Genomic DNA, 21,267 nt, shown 5'->3' with positions numbered 1-21,267 from the left:
GACATTCACAAGGAACCTCCTCGGGAGCATCAAGGACAAGATAAGAAGAAGCCATGTTTGCCACCTGACATCTTCTGTTTCTGCTGTGTAATATGCTGAGCTAAGGGCATTTTTAATGGGAAAATCCAGCTAGCTGATAGGCATATGGAGTGCAAGTGCAAGGAGCAAAGTTCACAGTCTGGGATTTCAAAGCCCTACCACAGAGTCCTGGCTGTTTGAAACAAACTCCCCACCCTTTTGAATGCAGAGGCAGCATATCACCACTGACTACCACTTTCATTGGGAGAAGAGCTCTAAAATCCCCAGACAGTTAAAAAGATCTTAATTAAACTGTAATTATTTCAATACATAGGCAAAGCCTTAGTTATTTTGGTTCCCACCAGCCAGCCCATTCCCCATCCCTGATGTCTAGACATGGAGTCTGCAGGTTTGTTTACACACAAACTGAAAACAAAAACAAATCTAGGTCACAGACCCCAGCAGCTAAAGATGCACACAGGATCAATTCATTTGTTCCAGCTTCAATTCATGTGCACAAAACCCTGATGTTCCCATGACTTGAGGAAAAAAAGCTGATATTAACAAATAAATCTTGAAGTTACACCTGTGGGGCAGCAGATGCAACCACGTTACTGCAAGCAGTGTCCCATCCAACATGTTTAGCAATAAAATGCTCTGCTCCTCTGTCTGCTCCTTCACCAAGAAACTGCTCTTTGCCTTGCTCTGCTCCCTTCCTTGCTTTTTTCTTTCTTTGAGATTCTCCATTACTGTTCTTGTCAAAGATGAGCCCAAACCAAGGTTTTGTGAATGGAAACACTGCCAAATCTGGCCTCAACATTCCAGAAATTAAAGACAACTATTATAACTGGCCAATCAAGTGCAGCAAGAACCCCCTTTACTCAAAATGAGAAGACTAGCACAAATCTCACCAATTTAATATTGTATATTTTGTGCCTAATTTCAAGGCATCACTTCTAACTTCCTGAGAACAGGAAAAAAATCCAACCAACAAATCATGTAACACTCGTTAACAAAGCAATGGTGTCTTTGCTTCCTGCTTTCCCCATAAATACAGGCTTTTCCTACATAATAACTTTATACAATGGGTTATCAAGGGTGGCCCTTTCACCCAAGTGGGTACACAGATTAAACAGCAAAAATGATGTTGCTGTCATGTCAGAAGGTTTGTATTTGCTAAGCAGCAGTCTACAGTTCTCACAGTCATGTTAGTAATCCAGAACATGGAAATGCTGGGAAAAGCAAGACTCTCTCAGCACTCTGTTGCTTGCAAAGGCTGTTTTTTTTGAGTAGAAACATAAACAAATAATGTCATAATTATACAAAATGGTCAAGGTAGAAAATTTTGCTTCCTTTTCTATCTGCAATGAGCTATATGAGAGACTGGCTGGAAGATGAAAATGACAGGACTTTCAAGCCCTCAGTGCCAGAGTTGGAGCCTGCAGAGCTCCCAAGGCCTAGCCGGGCCAGGGAGCCAGCCTTGGCCGGGATCAAACCTAGGTCATGGGAAGCAACATCCTAAATTCAGGGACATTGTTTCAAGTTAGGGAGAGTTAAAGTTTGTTCAAAGAGGATCATGGGAATTACTTTGTTAATATGGGTTTCATTGCCAGTTATTATTGGTTAGAATGTTGCTAGAATGTTCTGTGTTAGTGTATATAAATAGGGCTCACCCCTTCCTTCTGGTCTTAGTGTTTGGCTGTCTTCCGGGCTGCTCCTGTTACTGCGGCAGAAGAATAAAGGACTCTCAGATTTTTCCACCTAAGACCTGTGACCCGCTTTTCTTCCACACCGACCTGTCACAACCATTTTCTGTCTTGCGGGCGTGGACAGAGCAACGCGACAAGTGGCGCCTGAACAAGGACCTCTCCAGTTTTATAGAAGATCTGGCTGTTTGGGAAATCAGCTATCAGGCCGCAGTGGTTAGCTGATTCGGTCAGCAAGGCCCCTGGGAATTTTGGAGTGCTGCAAGAAGCAGGCACTTGGAGTGGCTGGAAGTAAAAGCATCCAGATCCAACTACTCATCTGCAGCGAGAGTGCGGGTGAGCCTGTGCGAAATTACCATAGGACAAGGAATGTTCGTGGAACAGGGGGGCATGTATGGATGTTATAAGGCAGTTTCAATTGAGCATGGCAAACAATTTTCAAAGAGAGAAGAGGATAATGAAGTGGATCTTCCACAGTTTTCCCAATGGTATGACTTCAATGATCATTACTGTTGATTTTTGGGATTCTGTGAGCATTAAACTTTATAATCTAGCTACTAGGAGAGACCCTGAAGCACCCTGTATGCTGCCTGCTTTTCACCTTATTTTGGAAACCTTAAAATTAGAAGTTAAGTTCAATGGCTCTGGTACTTCTGTTATCCCAACCCCACCCAAGGCAGCACACTCCCCTCTGCTCCTTGCCCTTTGGCCCCTGTGAGTAGGTTACAAGATGAAACCTGCCAAGAGGTGTGGATGAGATGCCGTCCTTGTCTCCTCCTCCTCCAGCCCAAGATGGTGGTGGCCAAAACATCTTGGACCCTCCCCTTCTCGCTGCTCCACCTCTTCCTCTCTCCTCCTCTTCTTCCAGCCACCATTTTCCTGCGTCCCCCCCAAGCCACCATCTTGCCCCAGGGCCCCTGCCATTACTCTGCCCTTTCCATGGGCAACACCCCCTCTGTGGAATCAGAAACCAGAACTGGAACCTTGGCTCTGGAAGCCACCATCTTGTCACATGGCCTACCACCTTCCTCCACTACAGCTAAACATCACTGCCATAGCCTTTCTAAGAATAAAGCTACTTTTATTTTAAGTTATTCTTCCTTGGAAGAAGACCTGGACCCTCCTGGATCTGAGGAACTTCCACCACATGCCCAGGTTCTTTTCCCACCATTGGGAAAAGATCCAAAAAGCTGTGATTAAAGAAAGGGATGTAGAAGTGGCAGCAAAGTTTATTGTGGCACTGGGACAGTATGGAGCCACAATTAGAGCCACTGATTTATGGGGAAATAAAGGAACTACATAAAGCAGCTAAGGACTATGGGAGGGAATCACCATTTTTTAATAATTTATTTCATGCAACTGTCACAGCTTATGTTTAACCCCTTATGCTATCAAGTATTTAATGACAAGGCTGGTATCACCAACACAGTATACCTTATGGGAGTGAGGACTAAAAAGGCTATTAAATCAATTGTTGGTGGACTCCCTGGGTAATCAAGCTTTGGCAGCACTGATTACAGATCATCTTGCCAGTGAAGGAGCACACAAACAACCTGAGGACCAGCCAGCAAACCTCCTGAGGCAAGCCTTAGATGACATTAAAAATGCAGCAAGAAAGGCACTTATGCAAGTTCCCAATAGCAATATGCCTACATTAGATTTTGTTAAAATAAAGCAAGGGCCTAATGAGCCCTACATTGATCACCAAAGGCAAGCCCAAGAGAGATAAGTTACACACAAAAGGGCAAGAGATTAATTGGTAAAGAAATTGGCTGTATCTAATGCAAATTCAGTGTAAAAACGTATCACGTGCCCTTCCACCAGTGCCTGAACAATGCAAATGGTTAAGGGTTGTAATCGCCTTGGGACATCAGAGCACTCTGTAGCTCTTCATGTGCAAGCTGTAGGCCAGGGGCTTGCTGAAGCTTTAATTGCAATGCAAGCCATTCCAAAAGGGCTGCAGCAGCAAGGTCCTGGCCCATGTTATGGGTGTGGCAAGCAAGGGCACATTAAAAGAGACTGTTATAAATCTAAAGCTCTTTATAAATGCTCCAGATATAAGAGAAGTGGTCATCACCCTAGCCAATGCTAGTCAAAATATGTTGTCGACAGCAAGCCACTGCCAGGAAACCTCAAGGCGAGCACGAGGCAGCCCCATGCAATGACAAAAATGCCCCAGCTGCCTATGCCCACAACCACCAGAGGCCCAGCAGCCTAGAGCTTCAGAACCTTATCCCAGAGCTACCAGCAACCTTGGAAACTTAGGAGCTAGAGCTCCTTGGTTCGATTAGAATGGACTATTGTGTAAAGTTTAATTATTCAAGCTGGAGTTTAACAAAAGATCAGTCAGCTCTGTGAGATGTTTCCCCTCACCACCCTGTCTATATTAATGAAAACCTTTGGTGCAATAACACATCACCCACACCTTCATGGTCCAGCAACAGACCCCTGCAGTTGGCACCAGGGATGTTTTTCATTTGTGGGGATAGGGCCTGGCCTGCTCTTCCGTCACACATTAAAGGTGGACCATGTAGCCTGGGTGGACTTACTTACACCCAACATCACACTAATTCACAATATAGAAACTCAAGAAAAATGATTCATCCATCAATTTGAATCAGAATTGATTAAACTATTGAATTGATTAAACTATTAAATTGATTTAACTCAACTAAAGATGAGGTTATTTATTGGAACAAAGAAAAAAAAGAGTTGCAGCATCCATATTGGCATCTTGGGTTAATGCAGCAAAAGCACTAAAACAATTGGATAGCTTGGGGTGTTGGCTGAGTAAGCATACCAATGCTACGTCTCTTGCACTAAGTGGTCTGTGCATGCCACTCTATATAACAGGGTTGCTTTCTACTATAAAAGGTGACTTTTCTGCTGCTGGCATAAGGGCATGGTTGCCAAGACTTTGAAGGACTATGCTGCATGAATCTGTCTGACAATAATGAGTCGATACACTGGAACATCTATTAAAGGAATTAACAACTATTAGAGAAAGGAGTCAAGAAACTACAAGTGAAAAATGTTACAAACTGATTAAACGGACTGTTTAAAGGTTGTGGCTTATCAGGTTGGTTGTTATCTCTGATTAAGACGTGATTGTTAGTTCTTGTAATAGTTGTTGTGTTGATGTTATTACCACGTTTAGTGAGTTGTTTACAGAAGATTTTGCAAAAATCTTTGTAAGGAATTTTTATTAAATTCCCAACAGAAAGGGGGAGATGTGGGAGTTGGATTGGCAGGGACTGACCGTGAATTTGCTTAGGCTGACTATGCAGAAGGTATCAACCTAAAAACCATGGGATCCAAAGTGCAGAAGAGAGAGAATACTGTCTAGACACAGTATGAAAAGTTGTGTGGGTACCATCAAGATAGATGCTGTTGTTGAGCTAAAGAGCCTGCCAGTTTAGGCATGACATAATATTATAGGTTGATTAAATATACAGTTGAATAAGCTAAGGTAAAGTGCGTTAAGTAGCTTGTTAAGGGGTTTTGCATAGAGGATTGTGGGATTGTTATGTTAATAAAGACTATGTCATAGTTTCATATAAGGTAACATTGTTAGTGATTGGTAAGCTATGTTTCCATATAAGGTAGTAAAATTGTTGATTAGTTGGATAGGGCACAGAAGAACTATAGTCAAGGGTATATATATTGGCATGTCTTCTGCATTATCTTGTCTTCTGAGGTTGCCCTTCCTAAATTCAATTATGTCTGATGCTCTAATAATGGAGCTTCTAATCAAACCTAAGTCATTCCCACCTCTTTCATTGCTGACGGTAGTTGGTGTCCCCACAGACAGGCAACGTAAAGGGTTAATTGTTATCCCACAGCTGGAACACGGGCAGCATGAGCCAGGATTTCCTGATCAGTCAGCCCTTAGTGGCTCCCAGCTTCCTACTGCATCCCAAGCAGCTCTGAAGACTGTGTCTGAATATGCAGCAATGTAATCAGACAATCAGGTGCTCAGGTAGGAAGAATGCTGTGACAAGGTATAACCACAGGAAAGTCATGTGGGGAAACAATTCTCAAATTAAGATCAGGTACAAGAATCTTCTACCAAGGGTCCTAGTATTGAAAAAGCCAAACTGGCCAGGGTCATGGCTAGAAAGTAGTGATGGCTGGACAGTGTTTACACTCTTAACCATGGGTCCACAAAAGAGTAGACATAAGTCCAACCTCCTTGTGTTCAAGCAGGGACCAGTTTGTGAGGAATACAGCCTGGATACCACCATAGTGTACCAAAGCAAGTGCCTGGCACAGTACAAGGGCCAACACTTGCTCCTCTTCTGAGCCAGTACTAAGCCGATGTTCGTGACACTACTGAAGCCAACAGCAAAGCTGTTTTGGGCTGGAGCACTAATGCCTGCAATATAGCAAACATGTAAGCACGTGCATAGCTATAAAGGAAGACTTGGGAGGGACTGACTCCATGCTGGAAGTCAGCAGTGTCAGATCATACATAGCTACAAAGCCCAGACACAGCTAGGAATGAGACCTATACAGGGTATTGCAACAAGAGAGGCACTACCCAGCAAAGAAGGTGGAGTGGGAGACAAACTAGGATGGGAACAGCATGAAAGAGGAAAAATAAACACCATGGCCCTGGCATGGAGACAAACTAATCTTTCTATACTCCTGAAGTTGCACAGAACTTGGAACAAGAGAGAGAGATTGAGAAGGCCGTAATGTATTTCACAGATTATGTACACATCATTGTGTACTGAACAAAAATGATACTTTTATGATTTGGCAATATGGGCAGGCAGCCTGAGCTGAGCATGAACAGAGAGATTTGGCAGGTAAAATAAGAGAGTCATAAACCAAGAGTCTTTGGAACAAAAGCCCAAAGAAAAAGAGCCCCTTGACAGGCACTCTTGGCTGTTGTATGTGGGTTTTGTTTGGTTTTTTTTTTCATTTTTACTGTTTTCACAAGGAGAAGAGAGTTGCTAATTTGGGTTTGTCTGTACTTTGCAGTTACTGAGCATTGTGCCCAGGGAGACAAGAATAAACTGTTCCAGACCTTCACCTGCATACACACACCATCAAGGCCTTGCTCAATAGAATGGATCAAAACAGGGACCTAGCCAGTAACAATGTATGGTTTGAAAGTGGCTTGGGAGTCTGCCTTACCACCACAAGAATAATTTTGGATGTGAAAGAAAAATCAAACCCTATGCAGAAACAAACTGAAAACACTGAACTTGCTTTTCTGCTAAGTAAATAATTTCTCTGTGATTCTGCTGTAAGAAAAAAAGCATCTCCCTAGCTCCCTAGATGACATCCAGAGGGTCCTGGACAAACTTGACAAGTGGGTCCATGGGAATCTCATGCAGTTTAACAAGACTAAGTGCAAGGTGCTGCATCTGGGCCAGGACCATCCCCAGAATCAGCACAGGCTGGGGGTGAGCAGATGGAGAGCAGCCCTGCAAGAAGGATTTGGGGGTGCTGGCGGGTGAGAGGCTGGGCATGACCCAGCCATGGGCACTCCCAGCCCAGAGAGCCAAACGTGTCCTGGGCTGCATCCAAAGCAGCATGGGCAGCAGGGGAGGGAGGGGGTTCTGCCCCTCTGCTCTGCTCTGGTGAGAGCCCACCTGGAACCCTGCATCCAGCTCTGGGGTCCCAGCACCATGGATGTGTTGGAGTACATCCAGAGCAGGCCACCAAGATGGATTAGAAGAAAGGAGCACCTCTCCTACAGGAAAAGGCCAAGACAATTGGGATTGTTCAGCTTGGAAAAGAGAAGGCTTTGGGGTGACCTATAATGCACCTTCCAGTATGGGAAGGAAGCCTACAAGAAAGACTTTTTACAAGGGACAAGGGGGAATGGCTTCAGAGTGAAAGAGAGTGGGTTCAGATTAGATATTAGGAAGAAATTCTTTACTGTGAGAGTGGTAAGGCACTGGCACAGATTGCCCAGAGAAGCTGTGGATGCCCCATCCCTGGAAGTGTTTGAGACCAAGTTGGATGGGGCTCTGAGCAACCTGGTCTTAGTGAAGAGTGTCCCTGCCCATGGTGGAGGGGACGGAACTAAGTGATCTTTGAGGTCCCTTCTAGGTCAGATCATTCTGTGATTCTATATTTCTTGTACAGTGTTAGACTATTCCTTATGGGTTTTGTTCCACTTTCCCCAACAGAAATTTCTAAGTCACGTCTGTGTGTTTGCACAGAAGTGGCCCAATACTGGGGCTTTCCAAACAGCAGCACACTAAAGAAAGTATTTTCCAAAGAGCCTAGTTCAAACTCTTTGTTTGGCTTCTATTAAACACGTAATTAACTCTACTGTCTGAAAAAACTGACAAGAAAGCTCTGAAATCAAAGACTTACACAAATTGCCAACTATGAAAGTTCACAAGTCAGTTTCTGAAACAGCCATGAAATGGCTTAGAAGCACAAAAATCATCTGCCTCTGGTATTCCTTTTCCTTGAGCTGCCTGTATTGGAAATCTAGTAGTGGGCAGCAGTGGAGGTATGAATTTGCAGTGCAGTAGCTGCTCCAGACCTGCTCCCTCAAGGGATAGTGTGCTCCTTCCCTGGGAAGTAAGCAGGGAGGGAAGGAGGTGCAGCCTTCATGATGCAAATGCACACCTCCACTCACCCTGGGGCAACCAAAGGGTATGATTTTCCCAACTAGAGGCTAGATTCTCCTGCAAATTTTGTCTCTCTGGCCTTCTCAGAAGGCTGGGCAATTTTGGATGTTGTTGTGTCCCTTGCCCATGCAGCTTCTTGGATCACTTGGTATTTATCCCATCTGCTAAACAACAAAAAACCACCTGCTCTTCGAAGAAAGCTGTGAAGGCCTAAGAGTCAACATTTACATGAGCTTAGCAGGGATATGATTTGCAGTCAATATATTTCAGTCTCCCTACTACTTTCTTACAAGGCAGTGGATAAAAACGCCCTCGCCTCCACTTCTATCATGATAAACTATAGGGGCAATGCCAGCAAAAGAAAAACATGGGCAATAATGCTTATAAATCCTCAGCCAGGTAAGAGCTGGAAAAGGAGGGACTTCCCAGCCTATTCCCAGGTTAGCTGCAAGGAAACAGCAACAGCGTAAGGATTCAAAGCACCGTGTTAAGCAAAAGACTGGAGATGCAAATGAGGTTGCCCAGCTCCAGACAATGGAAAAGAGAAGTGCAGAAGGCCTTCCTGCAGTTAAGGACTGCTCAAGTGATGCAGCCTGGGTTGTTGTACTATTCCCTGCACCATGGTCCCCACACCAATGCTGTCTGGGGTAGCAGCTCTTCAGACATTTGTCCTGGGCTGCTGTCCCTGCCCTTGCTGTGCTGCACTCGCCTTCTGCTCTTTCCCTTCCAAACCTCTGTGCATCAGTGACAGCAGAGGCTTCAGGATGCAGGGGAGAAAGGTCAGGCATCAAACTCCCCAGCCCTAAAGGTCTTCCCATCTTCTGCTACTAGGGTATATTGCAAAATGCAAGTCTTGATTATTCCTAAGCAAATGCCACTCAACTCCCCAAACTAGCATCACCCTGCAACAAAGTTACCCCACATCTGAGAGCAATGTTATGCCTGTGATCCCACTGGGCAGAGACAACAGCAGACACCACTGCTTGGTGTATTTGGTTCAGAGAGGAGCACCTCATCCAACACATGGACAACACAGAGGTCATTCTGCTGCATGAACAGCAGTGCTGAATTCCAACAGGTTTGCAAACACAAAGGCATTTACACCAGGGTCTATACTAGTCTGTGCTGTGCTGACCCTTGCCTGGTAACAAAGGAAGGGAAAAAAAACCCAAACAAACAAAAAATACTTTTCTCATTGCAAATGATGGGCCCCTACTTCTGAGGGCATCAAAATATTCACTGTGATGCTTTCCAACCAGCAATTACTTCTCAGACAGCACCCTTGCTTTCCCCAAGTAATCACTTCTTTCTTTTAAACTTACTATTACAAAAACAAGTTTGGAGACTGAGCCCCAGCCTGTCCTGAGCTCCTGCAGGTCAGCCCAGTCAGAGTTAGAGACCACACATCCAAAGGGGCCCAGTGTCTCTGAGGGTAGAACATGCCCAAGGAAGAGAACAGGTTGCCCAAGGAAGAGAGTAGGCCAGGCCTGGATGAATTCAGCTCTGGCCTGATCCTGTGCTAGCAAATTCTCCTGAGGATGAAGGCAAAGGCACGGGCTGCAGGGAGCAGACACAAGTCTCTGGGTAGAAAGCACTTACCCCGCACCCCAGCCCATGCTGTTTCTGCTGTGATATCTAGCTCAGAAGCTAGCCTGGCACCCTGCACACCACTCCACCTCACCTGGGAGAAGTTCAGCCCATTGAGCGGGTGGCACTGCTCTTCTACTTTCTCCACAGCACCTGTTTGCTTCCTCAGCCGCTCCGCTTCCTGGGCCAGGAACAGATCCAGGACAGGCACGCCTCGTGACTTGATGTCTACCTCTGTCAGGGAGTTCACCATCAGCATCACCCACACTGGCCTCTTCTGCTCCCAGTTGCCAGCAATGGCATTGAAGAGGTAGTCTGCATACAGCCCTTTGCCCCGTTGGTCTGGGGTCATCCAGGATGGCATCATGAGCTTGACATACTCCAGATGCCGCTTCAGCCGGCGGTAGAGGTCTCGGGGCAGCACATCTTGGAGGTTCTTCCCCTGTGGCAGGAGTTGGCAGCTGGTGAGAGCTGAGATGGTGTAGGGGTCAGTGAGATCCAGCTCAAAGTACACAATGTGGCTCTGCTGGAAGGCTTTCTTGGAGTTCTCTGGGATAAAATCCCAGACACGCGTGTATGGGACATGGATGGTGCCAAAGAAATAAGATGGGGGATCTCTCTTGATTGTCCACAGGAAGGAGTTCAGCTCATTTTGCTGGGAGAGAGGGAGACACAGCTGAGTAAGTACACAGGTTTACGCCAGGCCACTGCAGCACAGGGCTTAAGGAAAACATGGTGCCAAGCCAGCAGGTCACCTGGCTCAGCAGCTGGCCAGCATGGACTTTTCCTAAAGTGACTTTGCTCACATAAAGTCCTCTTTGACCATTGTTTTTCTCAGGTCCTGAGGTAAAAATTCAATTTTCATGAAATAAAAACATAAGAATATTGGCCTGGGCTTTCTCCTCCTGAAGGGTAACACTGAGTCTTCTCAACAGTAGTATCACCTGATACATCATCGGGGTATCTACCAAAAGCAGCAGCAGAGCACAGCCCTAGCACACCATGATTCAGGCACAACACTTACCCAACTTCTGCCTTTCATCAAGTCATAAATTGGCACCACTTGCTGTAGCAAAGCAGGATAGCAGGATTTCTATCACTTTCATCTCTCACTTCAGCACAGCAAGGCACCTTTCATCAAAGAAACTGCTGTGATGCCTAGTCAGAAGGTGGTGCAGCATCATGGGTGAATTTCCCATTTGACTGTGCTGGTTTTGGTTGGGGTGGAGTTCATTTTCTTCACAGTGGCTGGTATGGGGCTGAGTTTTGGATTTGTGCTGAAAACAGTGCTGATACTATAGAGATGTTTTTGTTAGTGCTGAGTAGTGCTTGCACAGAGCCAAGGCCTTTTCTCCCTGTCAAATGACTGCGAGCATGCATGCTGAGAGTGCACAAGATATTGGGAGGGGATATAGCCAGGAGAGCTGACCCTAACTGACCAAAGCAATATTCCATACCATATGGCATCACACTCAGCACAAAAAGCCAGGGAGGTGGGGGAAGAGGAGAGAGGACATTCAGAATGATGGGGCTTGTCTTCTCAAGTCACTGCTATGTGTGATGGAGCCTGCTTTCCTGGGGATGGCTGAACACCTGCCTGCCCTGGGAAGTGGTGGATGAATGTCTTGTTTTGCTTTGCTTGTGTGCATGACTTTTGCTTTAGCTATTAAGTTGTCATTATCTGAACCCAACAATTCACCCTTCCAGTGCTCTCTTGCAACCTCTCTTGCATGGAATGGGAATTTAATGAGTGTGGTGCTTGGTTGACAGCTGGGATTATAACACAACAGCAAGACACCAAGAAAATGAATAACACAAAACACAGCTGGCAGGCAGACCTGCTGGAACAGGCAGAAATAAAATTTTGCTCATGGCAGACAGACACCCAGTAAAGACCTCTAATGGCCCGGTACTCTTTCTTGAGTAGCAGAGAAGAGCATGAAATACCTTGGAAAAGAAATGAAAAAAAATTTATGCAGGCCAAACTTGGCCCGTGGTTTCAGGGTATCCACTTGTAAACACAGAGGGATAAAAAAACCCATCTTTTTTAAAATTAGCTTTTAAAACCTTTTAAAACTCACAGCCATCAGGAAGTCAGAATCAGATTTAAATTTGTTCTGTTGGAAAATACACCTCACAGCATCACCTGAGATACCTCAATACAGGGTTGTGGTTTTCCCACGGGACAGAAGAGCAGATGGGACAATACAGATCCTGCTTGAATTTGAATCCTTTCAATTCACTTTACACCAGCAGCAGGCACAGCCTTCATCACCCACAGCAGCTCACTGGTGCCACAGTACTCACTGGAACAATGGATACAAGTGGTGTCTGTCGGCACAGACAGGAAGAGGTAGCCTTTGCATGTCTAAGTAAGAGAACAGGCTTCCAGATGCACTCAAACATCTGGTCAGTCTTGAGCCAGCAGATAACTCTAACCTCAGCACTGGGGCTAACTGTGCATGTGTGCTGATCTAAGAAGCCTGCCTGACTGCCAAAAGCAGAACAGGCTGCTTGCAGGAATTTACTGGAAGCACATTGCCTATAAACTTCTGACACTAAAGACTCAGGGTCAGAAAGGTTAATCTTAAAGACTGCTCTGCAATGGCTCATCCCAGACAACCTTCTCCAGCAGCTCTGTACATCAGAACCAGGCCACAGATCAGTTAGCACTTCAGCAAAGTGCTACCACCAGTCCTCTTCACCTGCATGGACTATGGAATATAGAATATTCTGAGCTGAAAGGGACACACAGGCATCATTGACGTTCAACTCCTGGAGCTGCATGGGAGAGCCCCAAGAACTGCACCATGTGCCCAAGAACATTGTACAAACCAAATATATTCCAAAGGGCTTTTCAGACTGTTCTGCAGCATATCAAGAGTCTGAAGGATACTTCAGATCCTGGCAACTCCCTCCTGCAACTCCAAATCCTACAGAACAGTCCTGGAATGCACACCTGAATTACAGAGCACAAAAACTCTCCTCAAGACCATAGGAAGAATGGTTAAGAAACAGGAAGAGCCCCAGGGGTTACCAAAGATACAGCACAACAGGTGAATAAAAATCTAACATAGACCAGGGAAGAACACAGAAGAATGAATATGCAAAGTAAAACAAAAGGGGAAATGAGAGAGGATTCTCCCCCAACGTTGTCAGAAGGGGAAAATGAAAGGGCATGCCACTGGTGAGAAATGAACTGGAAGTAGTGGTCAGGCAGCAAGGAGGAAGGACCAGAAGTGCTGCTTTCTATCTACAGCAAGTATAAAGACAGAGGAGGCACCTGGCACAGGCATGAGGTTAGGAGGTCAATAATTCTTCTCTTCGCACAGGTCTGATCGTGTAGGTGGGAGTGCACAAAACCAGCCACAACTGCAAGGAACAAAGCGGTCACCTGCCAGCTTTTCAGCTCCTCAATAAATCCATCCAGAACGCTCAAGCCCAGATGACTGGTACCAGATTTCAACACGATCATTAGCACTGCTCTGGACTACTGCACACAGCCCAGCTAGAAAGGCTTTTGGCATTATACTCTTTTCTTTTAATTTCCTTATCCCCACAACTTTCATAATTGGATACTGAAAGCAGGGTAATACTGCCTGGTACCAGTCGTACCTCCAAAGAAATAAAACAGGCCATCAGGCACAGAATACATGAAGTCTTCCTTTAAAGAGCCTGTAGCACAGGCAGAAGGAAAGCAGGTTGAGACACAGCAAAAATTTTCACACGGTTCTCGAGACCCTGACATTACAAAGCAAAGCAGCTGAGCACTCTTGCTGGCACTTGCATGTCAAAACGAGTAGTCATGAACTTGAAAAATCACCCTAAGCACCACTCAGATCTCCACAGAAAGCTTGGAGCCGGCATGAGAGGACAGAAAACCTCAGTGTCCCACCACTGATGGGAAGCTCCCAAGACCCTGCAAAATCAGTTTCTGAGCACCAGCAGTTTGTCATCATCAAGTGATGGTATACAGGGAGCTCCCAAAGCTCACTCTCCCTCTCAAAGGTGGCACTGCAGCTGCTCCAGACATGCTAGTGCCTCACACTCCTTTGGCATCTCCTTTTCCTTCCAAAGTGGGGACTGGAATCCCAGCAGTGCTCTGCCTCTGTGCCAGACCCCTGCAAACAGTCTCCTGTTACTGCTCTGCGCGAGTGGGCAAGGGGCAAAGCCCTCGGTGTGCCTGAGCAGGCCTGTCTTCTTCCCCTGCTGTACCTTCAGGCACTCCCATCTCCCTGCAGACCTCCTCGAGCTCTTGCATGTCTCAATGCAACTTCAGAGAGGGAAAAGCAAGGATATAATCTCACCCAAACACCATAAAAGGGCAGCTGTTAGCAGTGCTCTAGGTAGCCATGAAATAGCACAGGAGCGGTGCCCAGGCTTGCTCAGCATCACACCATACACCATCACCGCAGCACCTCGCCTCCCTGAGAGCGTGCAGGAGACAAAAGTGCTACAGCCCAATTTTCATTTGCAGTAAGATCCTTTAACACAGCTGTTGCAACAAAAAAAGTTGCTTTAAAACAAACAAATTACAGTCAAAGTGTTGTCCTGGAGGCTTATGGCAGCTGGGCTGTGCAGCTTGAGGAATTTCAGTTGCAGCAGCGTAACAACAAAAAAGGTTCATGAATAGCTCAAGATGCATAGATACATATTTCTGTCTCCACTCTACAATTTACAGGTGGTAGTCAATGCATTACTCATCACAGGAAAAACCCTGAGCAAGGGGAAAGAGCGGCAGTCTCACAAGAGAACACAGGTCTCCCAACTTGTTGCCACACAAAGGTCCAAGGAATCATCAGATCAAGGTATTTCTGAATGCTCAGCACTACAGCATAGTGCCTTCTCCTCTGCCTTGCCTCCCCAGGTGACAAAGCTTAAACAGTCACAGAGAACACACTGGGACTTGTGGGATCCACTCCCTACCACAAGACTTGAAAAGCCTCCTTTCCCAACCAAGGCTGCACAGGGGACAAACTCCACTGTCCACTGAGTTGCAATGGGGCACACAGGGACAGACAACACTTCCCCAACATGACAGGACAACAGTGTCAGTCACTGCAAAAATACTGCAAATGCATGAGTACTTCCTTGGGAGCTGAGGTTCCTCCTTTTGATTAAAACACCCCAAGCCTCAGATTTTATTCATTTTAACTAACACCAACAGCTTGCTTTTCCAGCACTATTTAGAGATCCATTATAGGATGCAACCAGTAGTCTTCAAACACACAAATACTACTGCATTTGTCAGATATCACGCATCACTTCAAGTGAGGCAGCAATGATTCTTCTGGAAGGGAAATGCCAAAGAAAATCAGAGAAAGTGTCTTTTTTTTTTCTCCCCTCACAGAAACTGTCTCAAATTGGGCTGAATTACATACTAACAAGAGTAAAAATGGCAAATATCCAGAAAACAATCCAGAAGAGCACCAGGAGGAACAAAGAATTTATCTAGTGAAAGCCCTCCAAACATCTAGAAAAGCCTGAGAGTACAAAAAGCTAAACAGAAAAGCATAGACAGAAGACTGTGCAGGGAATGAAGACTCAGAGGGAAAGGAAAACAGTCTAGAGACTGAAGAATTGGATGAGAACTCCAGACATGGACAACCTACACTTGGTCTGCTTCCTTCTACATGAGCTGCTTCCTTCCATCTTCTATCTCATCTGTGTAGACTATGCATTTCAAAGCACAAAGTGTATACCTCACTGTGCAGGTAGGTGCCCTCTGTGGCTTCACTGTCTTTCAGGACCCCTAATATTCACCACGTGACCTCACAACCACACCTTCCAAACCTCAGCCCAGAACTGGACTGTTTCTCAATCCACAGTATTCTCCTGCTAGCTACAGAAGCCAAACCGCATGGCATGCAATATTTCACCCAGGCAGGCAGCCTTATAACCCTACCTATTATGGCTTTCTCCCTCTCTCTTATCTATCCTGGCATCCTATCTTGTCATGTTCCTTTATACCTAATTGGGGCAAAGATTTTACTTGCCACATTACATGCCTATGCAACTACAGTAATGCACACAAAACTGTTAGTACATTTTTAATAGTACTCATACTGAGCTTTTGCCCACCTGCATTACTGACACTCTCAAACTCAGCTTAAGACTGAAAGTAGAACTCACTTGAGGAATAAACACTGCACTGGCTACTGCTGCTAAAAGAACACATCCAAAGTGCCAGGAATGAAAAATAAAGTTTTTAACTAAAAAGCCACAGGTTAAGAACAGACATATGACTTGTTCTGCTGAAGGGCATATATGGGGAAAAGCAGCCATATAAATTAATTGGCCCTCTGTCAGGAACAAGACATCATAAAATGCTAACCAACTACAACTACAAGTATTCCACAATTAATCTGTGATTTCTGGCTTTGATTTTTCCAATACACTCCAATGCTAAGCAAAAGAAAGCAGTACCAGACCACATTACTTAGTATATGGATACAACCCAAAAAGATTCCAGCATACTTTATTTTAAATTAATTGTTTTCAATGGTTTTTTTTCAATTTTTTTTTTTTTTGAGTGGGGGGAGGACGATTAGGCACATTATTGGTTGTAGATCTAACTATAATTTTGAGTCATGATGAGAAACCTTCTGAAATACTGTAGGTTCGTTCCTTAAAATAGAAGCTTTTCAGGCAACAACACACAACTCTTATGGCAGAGACTGAGGCAACCTAACAAAAAGAACGAAGTTAGACCTGTCTAAGAGAGGTGAGAAAAGGAATCCTATAAAAAACTAAAGTAAATTAAAAACCCCTCCGTGGTGATGCAGGAACAAGACAGTATATTTTCCCTAAGGAGTTCATGTAAATATTCATAAGGATAAACTCAACAGTTTTGTAAAAAAGGCAGACACTGCCATTCCTAGACAGTGTGGTTATTACCACTGTCCTAAATGACCCTCGGAAACGGCCTGCCTATTCCAGAACTACAGGTGGTCTCACATTTTAATGACAGCGTAATCAGCAGATAATTACCTACCATTAACACATTTCACCTCCAGTCTTGCTAGCAACTGGCAGAAGTCCAGTCAATTGTTTCTGAAAAAAGCTTCCTGCATGTCCCACCCAATCTGTTAAGTTATCCATTCCCACGACTTCTGCTCAGGAGCTGTCCTCTTTGTACTTGCTCTCACTAGCTCCTTGTAGTAGTTTCATACCGGCCCACATCTTTAACACCTCATGCCCTCAAGGAGAAGGGGGTACCCACTCCAAAGGGTTGACCTGGCTTTATGGCAGTGTCACAGCTGGCCACCTACAAATCCAGTTGACAAACTGGTTCCAAGCCAATTGTAAAGACACCATCCCACAAGGTAGGGCCAGGCTCTGTTTAACTCAAGCTCAGGCAGACACCTCCAGCAAAGCACATGTAGCTTGGCATATGGCTGATTCCATAATCCCCTAAATCCTAGGAGAAGATACTCTGGGGAACCAGCATGCTCACAGAGGCAGGAAGGCCCCCAAGAACAAGGGCTACCTGTAGAAGCAGGACCAGGTGAGAGAGCGGAGTAAAGTCACAGAGCAGACCTCCTTCAGATGCAAAACTTTTACACGCCTACCCTGCAGTGAGCCTGCTGTGGCCTTGGCACCTCCCCAGCCTACTTCTAAGGGCTTCCAGTTTCCTTAAAAGCTGCCTGGGAGGGAAGGTGAAGTGGCCGTACACATATCCCACAATTACGTCAGGCCCAAGGAGATGCCAACAGACAGCACAGATGGCCTGTTAACACAAAGTAAGTTCAAGAAGGCTTTTTGTACAAGATTTTTGGTACTTTTGTATCAGAAGTTTCAAGCTTCAATAAGAATGACTTTTTCTGATCTTTCATGGAAATGACAGACATCGTCTGCACCAGCTTTATAGCAGCTGTAACATCAGCCCTAACTTGCAGCAGGGATCCTCTGCTGCGCTAACTATCCACTGGAGCTAAGTCAGCGCATGCTACTCCTTGCTACTGCAGTCAAGCTGCTAAGTTTAGGAGACAAACAAAACCTAACATAACGTGTGGCCGCGTTTTCACGCCAAACGGCCATTTGCTGGTCCGAACCTGTTCCAGCACGCTCGGCGTTCTGAAGTGGGACTAGGCGGTAACCCTGCGCGGGATGGTGTTAGCAAGTCACTCCCGGGCACTCTGTCTTAGGGCGAGCAGCGCAGCTCGTCCTACTCACTGCAGGCAGAAGATCCCACTGGGGCTCTCCCCAGGCTCCTCCTCCCCCATGCACGGTCCCAGCACCCTGTCTCGCAGTCCCGCCAAGCCGCAGAGCCGCTGCCGAGCGCTTGCCGCCCGGGCTGGGCGCAGCGCGCCCGCCGGACAGAGGGGACTCCGCCTCGGCCGGGGGCCCGCACGCCAACCCGTTCCATCACCGCACCCCGAGGGGAGCAAACCCGCCTCTCCCGCGCCGCCGGGGCGGGCCGGGGCCGGGCGGACGGCGGCGCCCCCGGGCAGGAGGGCACCCCGAGTCAGGAGGGCACCGCGGGGCGCTTACCTTTCTGCGGAGCGGGCAGGCGGCGGCGCGGCCGTGCGGGGCTGTGGCCAGCAGGAGGAGGGAGCCCTGCAGCAGCAGCAGCAGCAGCAGCAGTAGCAGCAGCAGCGGGCGGCACAGCCCGCCGGGGCGCACCATCCCCGCGCTGCGCGCAGCCTGCGGACCGCGTCCCCCTGAGGTTCCTGTTTTGTCCCCCCACCTTTCCGTGCTTCCACACCTCCTGTTTTATTTATTTCTTTTCTTTCTTTCTTTTCTTTCTTTTCTTTTTTTTTTTTTTTTTGGACGTTTTCGGTTTTGGCCGTCCGATTAAATCCCAGAGCTCCCGCAGGAGCAGCCCCGTCCCCCGGCCAAGCCCTCCAGCCTCTGCCCCCTCCTCTTAAAAGGTCCCCTGCGGGGCGGGGGGAGGAAGGGGAGGGCGCGGGGCCCGTCGCAGCGGAGGCGGGCGGTGGGGCGGCAGCGGGGGGGTCCCGCAGCAGCCTCCGGCCGGGCAGTGCCACGCTGGGACCTCTCCGGGCCCCGAGGGGCCGGGGCGGCCGCGCCCCCGTCCCGCAGCCCGCGGCGAGCGCGCCGCGCCCGGGCCCGCAGGGAACGCAGCACCGCGGCTCTGTCCGCCCTGGGCCAGCCCGCCTGTGTCCCTGCCCTTCCTACTGCTCTCTTTAGGAGAATGTAAAATGGAATATTGTGATTCTTCACAAGCTTCTATATTGCCCATTGGCTTGAATTATTTTCACTCATTCTTGTTTCATGGGCGGCCATTCCAAAGTTGTGCGTCCAGTGTGCTCTCATAAGCAGTGTTCACAGCATCACCAGTATATTCTGTATATATATATATATATATATATATGTATATGTAATATTCAGAACATTCCAATTTTTCCGTGAATGGCCTATACAGGGATCAAGCCTGTGACCTTGGTATTATTAGTACCGTGCTCCAAGTGTGATCCTTACATGATCAAAAATACGCTGAAGAATTTATCAGTCTCTAACAGTGAAATTCAGCTGTCCCAGCCGAGGAGGCTAGTGCTTAAATCTTCACAAAAGTACACCTTGCTGCTAATACAGTCTTAAAAATATTGAGAAAAGCCAGAAATGCACCAGGTTTTAATCCCGTGCAAATTAAAAGAATGAGCTTTCATAGTGCTCAAAATATTCAGTAGTCTCCTGATAATTTTATTACAGCATGGGTAAATAATTAATATATAGCAAAACTGTTACCACTTTTAAGGCTTAAACTGGGTAAACCTTTAAAGTTAAAATCCTAACAATCTGTGGCTCATTAAGGTGTGTGGCATTATTGTATGGAACAATCCTTCTTGCTCATTCTTACTCGTTTTAATTAAATACTTCCCAACAACAAAGCCAAGATCTATTGAAGCCTTGAATAACAAGACAATAGAGCACAAATGAAAGGTAAAAGGCATGTCAGTCTACAAAGCAGTACCTTTTTGTTTAAGTAGAAGAATAAGGTATTACTTTTATGCAGCTCATTCTCTATGATGAATTTTTCCATATTTTGTCAGCATAATTATATATAATTATATTAATTATATATAAGTGTAATATATATTACAGTATAATTCTATTAGTAATATAATACTAATTATATTAGTAATATATGCTATTATATTAGCAATATATATTATATTAATATATTAGTCATATATACTATCCAGTAATTTTTACAATTTCTACCTTAGTAGTGACCATTATGCTCACTGTCCTGAGGGGCTTTCTTCTGATTAGGTTTTTTGGTTTGTATTTTTTTAGTTGCTGGTGGTCCTGACCTACCTTTGGGCTTAGTATACAGAGTAAATAAAGATGGTCTTAAAAGACTACTATAATTTCTTTATTAATGTGGACCCTTCCTTCCAAAGTGTGTATGTGAAAATACAATGCACAAAGCAACACAAGAAAGCATTTCTGGCTGTTTGCAGATTCTGATAGTCACTGTGTCTTTAGCTTTCCTATGTTCTTACTTCTAAACACATCTTTTTCTACCCCCGAGATCCAGATATCTGTCCCAAGGTAAAATTCTGGTTTAGAATCAATGGCAAATTTCCCATCAGATCAAAGAAAGAAAAGGCACCATTCTTTACTTTTGTCTGTTTTTTTTGGTGCAAATTAACTGCCTCCAGAAGAAAGTAGGCAGAGCCAAAACCCTTAATTGTTTTTCCTTCTTTTATGTGCATTGTTATATATCTGAATCTTGTGGATTTTGATGAGGCAAATTTTTCTGAAGTAATACATGAAGTGCATCTTCTTTTGTTAGGTCATGCCAACCATTTAGAGCAAAGAGCATTATATGACTGAGGATATTTTAATTATTACTTTTTTTTTCATTCAGCAGGGAAAAATACAACTAGCATTTTGCCAGCCATTAAGGTACTCCTGTAACAATCAGAGCAAGAAGTGCAGGTGGTACCTCTTTCTTTATCTGCCCTCCAAAAAAAGAACCGTGATTCAACACTGGAGCATCAAATAGTGAGTTTTCCCACCAGTCACTGATAGTCAAGCATTCATACAATACCTTGATCAATCTAGAGAGAATAAATTTTTCATGGCAGAGAGATGTGCTGGCAAACCAATTAGGTATCGTCTGTGTGACCATTTTGTTTGCTTTTTGTTTTAAAGTAGCAAAATTTGTAACAGTGCTTTCTGAAATACAGTACATGGCAATTGCAGGCAATGCAGATTAACATGCTGCTTGGCCTTATTTTTGAATTGGTGGGAAATGCATTCTTTGTGGTGAATTGCTAATGAAAAATAGGGAATGAGAAAAGACAAAGGCAGTGTTTTAAAGAGACTTCCAAAGTAATTTTTACTTGCACTGTGACATTTCAGTAGAAAGCCACACCCTACTCTAT

At 45.5% G+C, this 21,267-nt stretch overlaps 1 protein-coding gene across 1 annotated transcript in view; it reads right to left on the bottom strand.

Annotated features, from left to right (window-relative positions):
* The window catches only part of TRABD2A (TraB domain containing 2A), an 81,892-nt gene extending 63,614 nt beyond the window's left edge, over positions 1 to 18,278 (bottom strand). Inside the window, exons 1-3 of the mRNA XM_036403762.1 lie at positions 18,151 to 18,278; positions 11,824 to 11,857; positions 10,005 to 10,565 (exon numbers count right to left, since the gene is read on the bottom strand). Coding sequence (XP_036259655.1) covers positions 10,005 to 10,565; positions 11,824 to 11,857; positions 18,151 to 18,278 — 723 coding nt within the window. The remainder of the gene's footprint in view (positions 1 to 10,004; positions 10,566 to 11,823; positions 11,858 to 18,150) is intronic.
* Positions 18,279 to 21,267: the final 2,989 nt, after the last annotated feature.

This window comes from Molothrus ater, chromosome Z (assembly GCF_012460135.2).
Source record: "Molothrus ater isolate BHLD 08-10-18 breed brown headed cowbird chromosome Z, BPBGC_Mater_1.1, whole genome shotgun sequence".
Taxonomy (NCBI): domain Eukaryota; kingdom Metazoa; phylum Chordata; class Aves; order Passeriformes; family Icteridae; genus Molothrus; species Molothrus ater.
Note: the sequence above shows the minus strand (reverse complement) of the source record. Positions and strands in the feature narration are given on the sequence as shown.